We start from the raw sequence: 14,951 nt of genomic DNA on the forward strand, positions 1-14,951 counted from the left end.
ACACTGAATACTGTAATACACACTGAATCCTGCCTCTTCTTTCTTCATTTAATGTGAACATTTTCATAACTGGTTTATCTGATCTCTCACAGTCCATGAAATACAAAGAAGCTTCACCGTACATTCTGCTTTGAAAACTCAACGCCAGCAAGTCTACCCATTGATAAGACACTATTGGCATTTTTGGAAATGATAAAAAATGTTGCTCACTGTTTACAATATTCTTTCATACACTGATATAGTCATAGTTGATTAATTTTTATTATTTTTTATATTTCAACAATTCTGAGAAAACTATGAGAGAGAATTCCAGGTCTTGAATTATTTATTTATTTTTTTGGGGGGGGGTAGTATGTGAGCAACAGAGAGAGAGAGAGAGAGAGAGAGAGAGAGAGAGAATCCTAAGCAGGCTCCCTACTCTCAGCATGGAACCAGACGCGGGGCTCAATCTCACCAACCATGAAATCATGACCTGAGCCGAAATCAAGAGTCAGGCACTTAACTCAGCCACCCAGGTGCCCCTGGGTCTTGAATTTTAATAGTGAAAAAAATAAGTAAGTTCCCACTTTAATTCAATTCCAACTAACCATCAAAAAAAGAAACTAAAAATGTGCTTCAGTCTATTCTCATGTATTACACACCTGCTGTCCTACCCTACAACACGACAGGGGTTCCACAAAGCCATTCTTTATCCTTTAAGCAATTTTGTACACATCCACTATGAAAATTCTGTCATCAGTAGACAGCCATCCCTAAATGATTATGCTCAATGATGTGGCATTTGGCAAAGCTTTAAAGTAATTAAGAGGCAGTTTTCTCTTGCCTATTCATGTGACAACATGTACCTTTCTGCTGAGCATCATATTGTGAATTGCGCAGGGTAAAGAAGATAACACAATCCCTACTTTTGAGGGGCAAAGAGAATTAATATTATTGATTACTACCATAATCCAGGAAACATGCAAGCTGCTTTACATACATTATGTGATTGAATCTTAAAGAAAGATACTATATTCCCTTTTATAGATGAGGAAGCTTAAAAAGGTTTAGTAAACTGTCCATTACCACACTAGCAAGTAGATGGCAAAAGGCAAACTCACTCTTATGCCTTTGGCTCTTCCTATAACATGTTGCTTATTCCATAAAGAGACACGCATGATTTCCCACCGTAGAGCCACTCGCCACTATTATCTGAATACCTGAGCTTCATTTCTCCTCTGATCAGTGCGCCCTGCTAATACTGATACCATGCATACAGAGCAGAAGAACTCAAAAGACTTCTGAAGAGGTGAATCTTAAGAGCTTCCTGCATTTTCAGATACACTGTGCACTTTCAATGAAAGAATTTATACTATTTTCTAGAAAATTCAAATGGACTATGTGAGCTACAGAAGCACCTGTCCAAGACAGCACATCCCACTTCCCTCTGACAGGAGGACAGATTGAGTTGTAAGACAGACAGACAGACAGGGAGGAACATTCTGAATCAGTATCACAGTCTTCCCTTTTCATATTTTTCTGCGAAAAACATCTAGAGAAACTAAAGATTTTCTGGGTTATATAACTACATTTTCAATTTCATGATAAGCAGTCATCAATATACAAACAAGGAAGCCACACATCACCTTTGGGAAATTTTGGAAAAAGACACAGAGTAATGGCAAAGTATGATCTGACAGAAACATGATTAAGGATATGTTTACAAGTCTATTCTATTTATTTCACATTAAGTATTTTTTTCTTAAGGTAATGGGTCTATCCTCTGTGGAATGTTTTATGTAGAGGAAACAGAATTGTTTAATAGTGAAATTAATCATAATTTGGACAGACTTTATATAGTTGCCCTTTGACTTATCAATTTCAGTAAGCAAAATTTCAATCAAGCCTAGATAAAATACACTAATCCTAAGTAGGCCAGGTTTGTCACCTACCATTTCCCATAAGCTGCTTACCATAGTTTAAAAAAAAAAAAAAAAAAAAAAAAAAAAAAGGAGAAGAAGAAGAAATTTTAAATTAAATGCCAAACAGTTGCAGACAGCACTTGTTTGGCTGATTAACTTGTAGACAAGCATTACAAATAAATCTGAGCATGGTCTGCAGCAAATTAAATTCCACTGCTTTTAAGAACAAAGAATTCCTTGGCAAAGAGGATTAGCAACTTTACACCCAGGAATGCCAGTTTAATTTAATTGTTCCACAATCCAAGATTTAATATGCAAATATCATTTTGATACATAACAGTGAATTTAACAAAGTGAGGAAACAAATTCAATATACAACCAGGCTGCCTTTTCTGAACTGTAATTACATACAATAAAGAAGCTGGCCGAGTACCCCCCCAGCCCCCATTACTGGGATTGAATTATATTAACATGAATCAGAACAACTGTAATTAAAGGTTAAAATTCTTAAACATATTCCAATTAAGAGTCTAAATAGCTGTCCAATTAGAATACTGTAGTTAAAAAATCATACCTCAATGATCTTCTTGGCCTCTTTGTAATTTCCTGTTTGTAGGAAGGCGAAAAAGAGATCATACAGCATTGTCATTTCACCTTGTTCTTGGCTCACAAAGTTCATTGCTGGAGAGGAAAGAAAAAAACAAAGCAGAGGAAAAAATACTAAAACACTTGAAGTTCTGGACAAATACAAGAAAACTTTAAAACAAATACTTAGAATGACTTAAAGACTGATGCTGTATCAACCTATTTTCTGTCACATTCCTTATCTAAGGGTATACATTTATGACAGTGAGGACCTAAGACTAGCTTCACGGAGGACTGGTGAGGGTGAGAGGGAAAAACTCCTCCTAAAGGCAGATTACCAAGAAGCAGAGCAAAAAATAATAGAGGGGCAAGTTTGCAAAATGAACAGTTATTACAATCAAGGACATTTATAGCATTGAAAATCTACCTTTTTAATTTAGAATTTAATTTAGAAGCACAACAAAGTTTCTCTGGATGTGCTTCCCTTCCTGTTAAATTTTCTCTTCACAGCAATGCATTAAGATTAAGCAAGCAAGAGGGGGAAAAGAATACACCAAGATACTGGAGGTGACCAACCTTTCTGAATTAGATCAGTCTCGCCTTTCTCTATTAGTTTACATAAGACATCATGAATCCTTGGTAATACTTTATACTTTTCATAGCAGTCAATGGTGACTTCAAGAGCGGCACTTAAGTCATCCCTTGGAAACATCAAAATATTAACAATGAATACACAAAATGTACAAGACCAGTCAAAATGTACAAGATGAGCTTTACTCAATAAAGCCAAAATGGGGAGGGGGGAGGGAGAGAAAATAATCCTTGTATAGTATAAATAAATGTTCAGAGTATAGACATCATGAGCAGTTCCCTGTTGTCCCTCCTTTATCTTTTATTATTTTGTTTGCTAAACAGCACTCTTAAAAATAAGTCCAGGTGCACCTGGGTGGCTCAGTCGGTTGACTGTCTCAATTTAGCTTAGGTCATGGTCTCGTGGTTCATGAGCTCGAGCCCCACGTTGGGCTCACAGCTCTCAGCACAGAGTCAGCTTCAGATCCTCTGTCCCACTTTCTCTGCTCTTCCCCCACTTGCCCTCTCCTTCAAAAATAAGCAAACATTAAAAAGAAAAAAATCCAAATGGGGGAGCCTGGGTGGCTCAGTCGGTTAAGCATCTGACTCTTAATTTAGGTTCAGGTTATGATCCCAGGGTTGTGAGACCAAGCCCCACATTTGGCTCTGTGCTGGGTGTGGAGCCTGTTTAGATTCTCTCTGTTTTTCTATCACACATGCACGCGTACTCCCTGTCTCTCAAAAAAACCCAAAAAGTCCAAATAAATGAAGGCATTCTCTGAGATTATTACAAATAAAACCTGATTTCACATATTAAGATGCTATAAGAACACATTATTTCTAAAAATAAGGACTACTATCAAATATTTTTTCCAAATACTTATGTATGTTCATGGCCCTTAATAATTCTAGATTCGGGAAGCTTTATGAAATGTCCAGCAATAACTACCAAGGAATTTTTGAGTACTTTTTTCTTTTTTTAAGTAATTTCTACACCCCGTATGGGGCTCAAACTCACGACCCCAAGATCAAGAGTTGCACACTCCTCCGACTGAGCCAGTCAGGTGCCCCTTGAGTACTTTCAACTTTATCATCCTAGTTTTCATACTGCCACCTCTCCAGACAAGGAGAAAATAACTTCAGGATTCATAATACAGAAACCTTACTGTGGGTAAAAACGAGGACATTCTTAAGATCAGTGAATTCTAGGAGAACCCTGAAGAAATTTCTCATTAGAGGGTGAGGTTTTTAAAATTATTTCCAGGAGTACCTGACTGGCTCAATCAGTGGAGCATGCAACTCTTGATCAAAAAGAGTTGTGAGTTTGAGACCCACAGTGGGCATAGAGATTACTTAAAAATAAAACCTTAAAAAAACATTATTTCTAATTGTAAAGTTAGGGCTTCTTTTCTGTGGTAATAAATTAAAATGAAAAGATATTTTCTAAATCAGAGTTTCTTCAATTTTTTTTTTAATGTTTATTTTTGAGAGAAAGAGAGACAGAGGGCGAGCAGAGGAGGCAGAGAGAGAGAGAGAGAGAGAGAGAGAGAGAGAGAGAGAGAACCCAAAGCAGGCTCCAGGCTCTGAGCTGTTGGCACAGAGCCCAACACAGGGCTCGAACCCACAGGCTGCAAGATCATGACCTGAGCCAAAGTCGGCCGCTCAACCGACTGAGCCACCCAGGTGCCCCAAGCCAGAGTTTCTTAAACAAGAGTGTGGAAATACATCGTTATGAGTCCTCAAAAACCACTTTTTCCTTTAAAAGGAAAATGACAGTGTGAGAAATGTGTAAGACCTTAGAAAAACTATAGAAATTGTGTGATCCAATTCTACATCCCATCCTCCTTTATTTTAAAATAGATGAGGAAATGAAGGCATGTACAGACTGAATGATTAGCCTAAGGCTACTAGGTAAACAGAGGAAGGCACTGCCTTCGGGTCCCTAGACTTCTCACTTTCAGCTAACTACCTCTACTTATACGTTATGCTCTATTTAAAGCACTGCTGTTTGTTTAACCTTATAATAAGGTGGTGCAATTTGGAAGAGGAAATTAAGGAGTTTTGAAGAGAATGTATGAAATATAGACAGACAGGCATGGTTAGTGACAGTTCATAACAAGCTCTGTGGAGAAAACACCTTTCTCTCACACATGCAACAGTTTTCAAAAGGAAGAAAGCATTTTTAAATTTTCTGTTCAAGCCCTAACATTTTGGTCCATTATACAAATGTTCTGTTGCCCGAGACTGAATTACTATTTTATCTAGACTAAGATTTTAAGCTCTACTGAAAGGAAAATACCACGAAGAAGTGTTAATTTTACTGCAATAATACTGACACAGTGAAAACGAGCCGATCCTGAGGGAGCTCTACCTTCTCCCCTTCCTAAGCCCTGTTTACAGTGCATCTTCTGGCACCCCACAGAGTCATTTGAATTTTTGTCATTTGGGGTGAAGACTAAATTACAGGTTAATTTCAAAACTGCACGTAGATGTTGCAGGCTAGATTACTGTCATACAAGGGAAATGCTACAGTAGCTACCACATACGCTATAAACCTTTATATAATCAGTATTTCCCCTTGCTTCAGACACAAGTTCAGTTACTAGCTTTCTACAATTCCATTTAACGGAAAACCACTAAAATATTTTCAAGAGAATAAGTAACACATACTGATTTTTCTAAAGCAGTATGATCTGCTTTTTCAGATCAACTCCCAAACTAGAATAGTACGTCTCAATTGTATTTCCTCTACATTAGGTCAAAGCTATCAATAAATGAATGAATAATTGCTCTGTCAATCAAAGAGACATGTTAACAGTCTTTGGTCTCCAAATACATGCTTCTGAAGATTATACATACTCAGAACAACAACAGAAAAGACAAGAATACCAAACTGGAAATAATTCATATATTTGTTAGTAATTTTAAGTACCACTGTTACTGTTCTCAGGTTGCCAACAAAATGAGTTAGAAATCTATAATGAAACATTTCATACAAAGTGTACTCATGACAGAAATGAACTAATGTAATGACCTGGGGTGGGGGGTGGGGGGAGGGAGGAATGAACTAATAATTAGCCGGCTCTTTTCAATCCCTATCATCTACATTCTGACTTATGGCTGATTATGTCATTTTAAAAAGAGATAAAAATATCCATGTTTCATATGATATGATGTCATCATTAATCTTTCCTATTAAAGCTTAAAAACTTGCGTGATAAAAATGAAAAATACGAAAAAGTATCTAAAATCAACACAAGTAGCTGTATACTCACAGGACTTTTGAATTTCAATCCCACTTGGTAAGTACTACATGCAGCTTTGGCTGTAGCCATGTGATAAATTTCCAGAAGTGGTGATGAAAGGCAGATTATCACAATGGCTGAACTCAAGGATCTATGGGTTCCCTCCCAGTTCTAATTCTCTAATGTGAGGTTCTGTGAATTTGAGCTTATTAGATTAGATTCATCAACTCAAATGTTTCACACCACCAGAGAAAATCATCACATGAAAGTACGACTTTTATTAGACAAGATGAAATCAGTAAGAACAGCAAAACATAAAAAGGAAAAAGTGGAACTGCTTTATACCCAAGATGTGGGACAGCACTTTATCAGTGTGCCTTGAGGTTCCGTGACCTCAAATGATTCCATGATCTCCTTTGCACACTTTAAACCCTAGAATGGATTTAAAACCCTACTCTAAAATAACAATAATGCTTTGAAGAAATCTTGTTGGTAACATTAATTCTGGATCCAAAGCTTTTGATTCTATGCTTACTTCAGCATATATTCATACTCTGAAAGCTTTATGTACAATTGAATCACAAATTTTTAAAAGCCCATTCCTGATAAAAATTTAGCCACCGCTGTCACAAACCTCAAATAATGCTAAAAGAAAACAACTCTATAACATATCAGTATCTCTAAAAATAGGGGGGGTGGCCCCAAGGTGGCTCAGTCTGTTAAGGTTCTGTCTTCGGCTCAGGTCATGATCTCACAGTTCATGGCTTCAAGCCCCACATCAGCTTACATGCTGCGAGTGTGAAGCCTGCTTGGGACTGTCTCTGTCTCTCCCTGTCCCTCTCCCACTGAGGCTTTCTCCCACAAATTAAATAAAATTGAAAAAAAAAAAACAGAAAAAAGAAAAAAAAAACTGTAACTAAGACTTTTTTTCAATGACTAGACCCTCCCCCCCAAATATTTCAATGAAGTACATAAAACAATTTTCATGAATGAAACTATATTATGCCAATAAGCAATCATTTAAAAACTTTTTTTCATTGATGCAAACATAAGGTTTATCAAATTCTGTTGAGTCTATGAAATGAGGCAGAAGAGAGGAAAGGAATATCCTAAATTCTCAATTTTAAGAACAAGTATCTAAGATAGGTTGAGTCCAGTAAGTAATTTGAACATTTAAAAGAGAGTTCTGGGGCACCTGGGCGGCTCAGTTGGTTAAGCCTCCGACTTTGGCTCAGGTCATGATCTCACGGTTCGGGAGTTTGAGCCCCATGTCAGGCTCTGCCCTGACAGCGCAGAGCCTGGAGCCTATTTCGGATTGTGTGTCTCCCTCTCTCTCTCCGCCCCTCCCCTGCTCACGCGCTGTCCCTCTCTCAAAAATAAACATTAAAAAAAATTAAAGAAAAAATAAAAGAGAGTTTTATTTATCAACGTGAATGGACTCGGCCCATATTAAAATTCACTCTAGGGGCGCCTGGGTGGCGCAGTCGGTTAAGCGTCCGACTTCAGCCAGGTCACAATCTGGCGGTCTGTGAGTTCGAGCCCCGCGTTGGGCTCTGGGCTGATGGCTCAGAGCCTGGAGCCTGTTTCCGATTCTGTGTCTCCCTCTCTCTCTGCCCCTCGCCCGTTCATGCTCTGTCTCTCTCTGTCCCAAAAATAAATAAACGTTGAAAACAAAAAAACAAAACAAAAATTAAAAAAAATAAATAAATAAAATAAAATTCACTCTAGAATCTCTAATTCACTTTTTAAGGGAACATGACTGAACATAAAACTACTACAAACTGTAATTTTCCATTATTACATGGAGGAATATCCAAAATGGCAAGCTTGAAGCTCAGACAGCAAATCTGTTGCCACCTTTTGTTTCGGTCATTATTATGAAATTAAAGTATGTTATGTCACTGACGGAAAAACAAACACTGGACATACATCCATATGAGGCATCCACTGAACACAAAAATACCTTCTCAAAGATACTAGGAAACAAAGCACTCTTAGGTCAAATTCCTCACTATACATAACTGTAAAAACCACAAATGCATCTCACAGAATCTCATGTTGTTAGAACTAGTGACAACGATCTATTCACCTATCAGTAGCCTCAAACTTAATCTCCTTACTTATCGTAAATAACTTTCCAATCCAGAGAGTATACTTGATTTAAACAACGAAAAAGGGACAAATATTGATTTTTAATTGGAATAAGGTGCTTCGACATTATGCATAAAGTGTTCGTGAGGTGGTAATTTACCTAAAGGGCATACTGCCTGAAAAGCTCTCAAAATCGGAAATCACTAGAGAAAAGGGGAGTCTGGGGGAGAAAAAAGTTTAAAACAAGAAAAAAAAAAACAATTCACTCTAAGAACAAACTATTCTATAAATCTTAAGCAGTTGTTCAGTGTGGAAAGAAATCAATTCAAGAGAAACCATCGCCCTCATAAAAATTATTCTGTAAGGAGAACCAGCCTTTGAGAGAGCTAAATGTTTTTTTTCTGTTCATCATCTATAAATGAGGAATCTTCAAGTAGACTGGTGTTGCAATTACAACTAATCCTCCCCAAAAAATTAACTGTGTTGAAGGCTTTGTAATTTCCCTAGGTACAATTTAGCTGTCACTTACTTTAAAATTTACTCAAACATGCGTTCGGAACAGCACTAACTTCACATGTCAAGAGCTTTCCAGCCAATTGAGTCTAAACTGGAAGTCGGTGTTAAACAACTGAATGATTAGACAAGATAGCTCATTTCCCTGCTCTTTTGTTCAGAATAAAATGCCACATTTACATTATCAGGCTCAACAGGATTTTCTGACAGAGGGAGAAAAAACCCTACTGAACACTGTCCGTACTAAGCACATGAAGCCTGTCATTTACCAATCATCCTTCAAAAAGCAATAGCCATGAATGTAACTTAATTACGACCCAATGATCCTTGACGAAAAATCATCTTATCACTGTCCTGTCCCCCTAGGGCAAATGAACCACTTTTGTCCTTTGGCACTGATGATGCTAAATTCTTAATTGCAATAATGGAGTAAAAGAGCCAAACCTCCTTAATTTCCTTTCAGCACATAAAGAGTTTTACTCTAGAAGGCAAGCATTCCCATAAATAATAAAAGTATCTAGTACAAATGAAGATGCTAAAATTGAAGGGGAGCAAATATGACAGAATAACCAGCATTTTAAAAAATATATTTCCCATTTACATAACATTCTAAAGTGTTACAATGAGTTTTAAAACTTTTATTATTATAGGTTCATCTTACAGAAATTGTGACCTTTATGAAGAACTCAAGATTAACTTAGCAAGAGTTCTGGGATGATTAAATATACAAAGTCCATGGTTCACTTAAATGAAATGCATGTGGACATATACAGATTATAGCACAAATCAGCACAGAAAAGTCCTTAATGGAAAGCAGAAATTAAAGCTTCTCTGATCATTTGCACTAAATAATCCAGTTAAACAGTTTCAGATATTTTTTTCACATGCAATGAAACCAAAATGGATAAGCTGTAAGACAAGTGAATCTGAAACTACATCATACAAATTTTTATGCTTTTAAACCTAATGGCCCAGATTTTATTAATTTCATTTCCTTTACCATGGCATAAAGACAAATCAAAAGCTCTTTTAACCTATTTTAAAGCATTTCTTTCTTCCTTAATATGGAGGGCCCAGATCATCTTCCAGAATCAGGCATGATTTCAATGAAAAGAAAAAAAATTTTAAGTAGTTACCTAAAATAAAGTAGCATTCATTTGGCCTACAGGTAGACACGTGGCTTATAAAATAATCCTAATGTAAATGAAACACCTGAAAGTTTTGTTCAACTCGGCCTATTTTTCCATTCAATACAAGTATTATAATTTTGATAATACAAAAACAGATTAGTTAACCAACTTCTTTACAATTTTCCAAAAGTGTTATTACTTTGTATTTCTCTTTGCAAATAAATGAAAACAAAGTGTATTGTTTTCCACACCCATAAACTTTTTATACACTTTCCAAGTAACAAACTGACACAGGATTACTTTCTCCTGTATTTTATCTAATGCTGGAAAAGTCAGCATTATCTTTCAAAATTAAGATATTACGGAATCCGAAACATCATCTTTCTAAAAAACCCAATCTCACAGATTTGTTCCAGAATTACAGTATCTAAGTGATAGTCTCTTTAGAGTCTTTGCAGTGGCATTCCAAAATGATGCTTGTCTTTGAATGAAAAGATGAAGATTTTATATGATGTTCTGAAACATGTTTCATAATTTTATCTCAAGTCTGAATAAATAAGGCTCATTCTCTAGATGAGCTCACACCTGCTGAGGTCAATTACATGATATTATTGAAGATTAAATATATTTAATCAAATCAAATACATGTGGACTTTTTAGCAGGCTAGTGTAGTTAATCCTTGTACTGCTCTCGTCATGATTCTGAATTAATTAGTTATGTTCCACCAGTTACGGAAAACACAACAGAAAAAAAGTTTCAAAGACAATTTTTTCCTCCAACTTATCCCAGACTAGAAGTGCAACTACTGTTTTCTGCAATTCTATAAAAAGGAAATCTCCTTTGTCTTCTCTTTATTACTCTCATGACTTATCTAAAACAGTCAACAAAACCTTTTTATTAAGATAAACTGAAAGATTCTGTCATGGAGACTGCCTCTGCAAAGATACTAAAAAAAAAAAAAAAAAAAAAAGACTAGGCAAATCAAAATAGTGGGTAATAATTTCTCTATGTATCTGAAAGTAGTAAGAAATCAAAAAGCAAAGATACTAATTTAGATTTCTCTAGCCCAATTAAGAGAGACAGCCCAATTTTCCTGAGATCTACAAATCTCTGAGTGTCCTCTATAATCAGAAGCACAGAGCATGCTCTAGGTTAACATGTAGATTCCATGTTATTTCATTTTCCTGTGGATAAGCTCTCCTTGGTTCATGAGCCCCATCTGCAGACCTCTTTCAGAAAACTTTCATGTCTTCTCTGCATTCAAAGTATTTCTATTTGTAAGATACTATTCTACCATGGCCTCGTTTTCATTGTTAATTATTTTATTTTTGCCCAGTAGTGGAGGAGGGCCTAATTCTTCTGGGCACTGGGCCCATTTCTTTCAAATCCCTAAGCAGAGCTTCACATGCAATTTGCAGAGATGGGTCTCTCAAACAATCAAAAAAATTCTAGTAGGAAGCATATTAATTATAGGATTTCGATATAAAGTTGGCTGTGAACATGAGAACTCAGTAACACAGTAATTGTTTGAATCGTTATTTCTTTAAAAGGATGTAATGCTGAGATTGTAGAGGTTAAGATGTGGCCAATCATCTAACTTGATAAGCTTTTTTTTGATTGGATGACAAATTGTTTCATCAAACATATATATGTATGTATGTATCTGTGTGTGTATAAATATATATATATATATCTACATTTCCTAACATGGAGCCAAGATGATTTTTATTCCCCATTTTGAATTCAATACTAGGGACACCTGGCTGGCTTCAGCGGGAAAGCATGTGCTTCCTGATCCTGGGGTCGTGAGTTCGAGCCCCATGCTGAGTGTAGAGATTACTTAAATAAATAAAACTTAAAAAAAAAATTCAATAATAAACCATTCATTATATTCAATTAATTATACCCTCTAATTAATAAAGGAAAACTACCAGAAATTTGGGAAGAATATGAGAACGATTAAGATGTATCTTTTATTTTTCCTGGCATTGATAGGGCAGTATCTATACTAAAATCAGAAAAATCCCTACACTTATCTTGATGAGCACTGACTAACATAAGGAACTGCTGAATCACTGTATTGTACACCTGAAACTAATATAACTCTATGTTAACTACAGTGGAATTAAAATAAAATCAGAAAATTAGAAAATCCCAATCACAAAACAGGCAAATTAAAAACTGCATTAAACCATGAAAAAGATGATAAAGAGGAAAGATGTAAGAAATTTTTTTTAAAAAGGCAAAAAAAAGGGAAAACAAATGCAAAAGGAAAACAAGATATAATAAAGGGTGCATAGTGGTCTTACTAAAATGTTTTACTCACTGCAAGAGAGCAGGGTTGATTTTTATGATTTGTGTTGCAAATAATACCTTAAATTGGGCATATTAGCTTTAATATCAGTTGCTATCGAATGTAAAAATTTTCAAACTAAGTAAACCTCACCCTATCTACAAAATTCATCTTCCTCCTCCAACGCACAGAGACATCCTCTACAGCATTTATCAAAGCTAGAAAACCTGTATTGGCACGTACTATTAAAATCAATTACAACATGGAGAAAAGGAGCACCAAAGAGATGCTGCTACATTACTACTCGAATAACAATCAGGATGCAGAATCAAAAGCCCCAGAGAATCCTTCCTTCTTATATTAATAATTAACACCTCTAAGGCTCATAACTGGGAAAAATTAGATTCAATTTCATGTGATATCATCACATGCCCCACAAAAAAATTCAGCGCACACCAATCCATTGAGAAGTAAGCCATAGGGCCACAGAGCTGCTGGTCATTTTCAACGTCATCTAGCCCATAAAAGTCTTCTTATTTGTGGTAAATAACCTCCAAGGCTTCCATAGCACCACAGAGTATTTACAAAGTGTAATTCCCAAATGATTAGCCTCATTATTTGAATACCAAGATTTAAAATTCATAATTCACTTAACTTACTTTTCCAGATACAGAGTGACCAGTGGGGAACTTAAGGCAGTGGATGGTTTCGCTAACCCCAGAGTCATGATGGCTTTGTGCAACTGTTTTACTGTTTCAGTTTCACCTCTTAAAGCTGCGCCATTCAGGATGTGGAAAAAGGACAAGACTGTTGCATCTTTGATAAGAACATCCTTCTCTTTCATCTCCTTTAGAATGTTAATAGCATCTACAATGAAGTAACACAAAAGACCCTTAGGTAATTTCATGTAGGGAAAACAAACTGCTATTAAAACAGCATTTCAAGCCCAGCAGGAATGTAAATTCTAGTGTATAATGCCGATTTCAAGTTAATTACTACTTGCATTTCTAAACGAGACTACAATTATAAATCCACAATAGCATGGTTTTATCATTTCCCTGCAACTTTGACTACAAATTATAGATAGGGACTGTGTGCCCACTCTGCACCACATAACCCTGTACGGTCTGCCCTATAGCTGTAAGATCCTCCTAAATGGAGGCTTTTATCGTTCAAAGCTAACATCTGCTAAATCACATCATTGTTTCTTCAGCAGATGGCTTGTCAGGAGGCCAGATAATAAAGATGTGTTTACACTGTATATACAGCCAGACTAATGGTCTGATACCGATAGGGCCTGTTTGCTATGTCGATACTAATTAGCCAAGCAGAGCCAATGAAAGCTTTCCAAAAGACTGCATGTTAATACATTAGATTCATTAAGCTTCATTAGGAAGGCAGAAACAAACATTTTAGGATATGGAATAAGTGCGTTTTTATAATGTTGTTCTTAATTATTGCCCAGACAAAATGTTTTGACCGTTTTACAAAAAGTGATTTTTAAAAAGCAGGCTAATGCTTATAAAGAGTTTTCTGTATTAGAAGGACGTCCCAAGAAAAAATTCAACGTTCAGATCAAGTATTTCCTCCTTACATTTTTCACTGTAAAAATTTTCTTTAAATATCTTCTGTAGAAATAAAAAGGAGAGGAAGGCTAAAAAGGAAGTTTCAAAATCAAGCCCAATGAGAAATTTAAGAAACAAGCAAACAGTAAGAATATATGATCAAGTGTAAGTAATTAGGCTTAGTATTATCTCAACAGTGAGAAAATTACAGCATGCATCTCAGTTGTAAAATCAGCAAGGTTTTCCCTGAAAACTTCTAAATGAAAACTTATTAAGGTATATACATTTTTTGTTAATGTTATTAAAAGTTAAGACAAAGACTACAACAGAAATCATATTCTTAAATAAAGGGTATGTTTATAGGTTTTACGTTCAGCCTTCAGATGTTCTTAAGCAAAAACAAAGCCATTAGTGCAGGCATATAAGCAAATTGTGCCATAAGTCATGATCTTCAAACTCAATCCAAACAGCAATGCTAATAAAAACTAGCTGTAGAAATGCAAAAAGCACTGAGCTGTGCAAATGTAAATGACAAGCTTGCCAATCCATTAAAACTAATGGCCTACACTGTCCACGCAGCTCTGGATGGATTCACATGCAAATTTGTATGCAAAGTGTTCAAGCACTTTGCAGGACATGATATACCATTAATATCAATTCACATGTTATTCCAGTGGCAAGATACTTGCATCACCTATTTCCTTTATGTGCCGAGGCTTACCTTGGAGCTTGCCATGTTTTCCCAATACTTTTACAAGGCCTACATACTTGCTGGTGTCAAGGACAGCAGATGGATCTAAACGGTCACTAAAAATTAAAGGCACATTTATGTTATGTTAAAAGTTGATTGTGAAAAGAACTGCAATATCCATGTTATCACTTTTCAAAACTCATCAGTTGTTCTGAACTGTTATTAGCGTAGGCCTCTACATTTCTGTGAAGGTTTATTTTTGAAGCCATATTCAAATTCACATGTAATTATACTCAAAGTGACAAAAGGGTAAAAACCTAACACTACATGTTTATTGCATCACACCATCTGCAAATGTTACAAACG

At 35.9% G+C, this 14,951-nt stretch overlaps 1 protein-coding gene across 1 annotated transcript in view; it reads right to left on the minus strand.

Moving 5' to 3' along the window:
• LRPPRC (leucine rich pentatricopeptide repeat containing) overlaps positions 1–14,951 on the minus strand; it is a 112,509-nt gene that overhangs the window by 41,730 nt on the left and 55,828 nt on the right. Inside the window, exons 22-25 of the mRNA XM_030310509.1 lie at positions 14,616–14,701; positions 12,989–13,196; positions 3,063–3,187; positions 2,476–2,582 (exon numbers count right to left, since the gene is read on the minus strand). Coding sequence (XP_030166369.1) covers positions 2,476–2,582; positions 3,063–3,187; positions 12,989–13,196; positions 14,616–14,701 — 526 coding nt within the window. The remainder of the gene's footprint in view (positions 1–2,475; positions 2,583–3,062; positions 3,188–12,988; positions 13,197–14,615; positions 14,702–14,951) is intronic.

Source organism: Lynx canadensis, chromosome A3 (genome assembly GCF_007474595.2).
Source record: "Lynx canadensis isolate LIC74 chromosome A3, mLynCan4.pri.v2, whole genome shotgun sequence".
Taxonomy (NCBI): Eukaryota; Metazoa; Chordata; class Mammalia; order Carnivora; family Felidae; genus Lynx; species Lynx canadensis.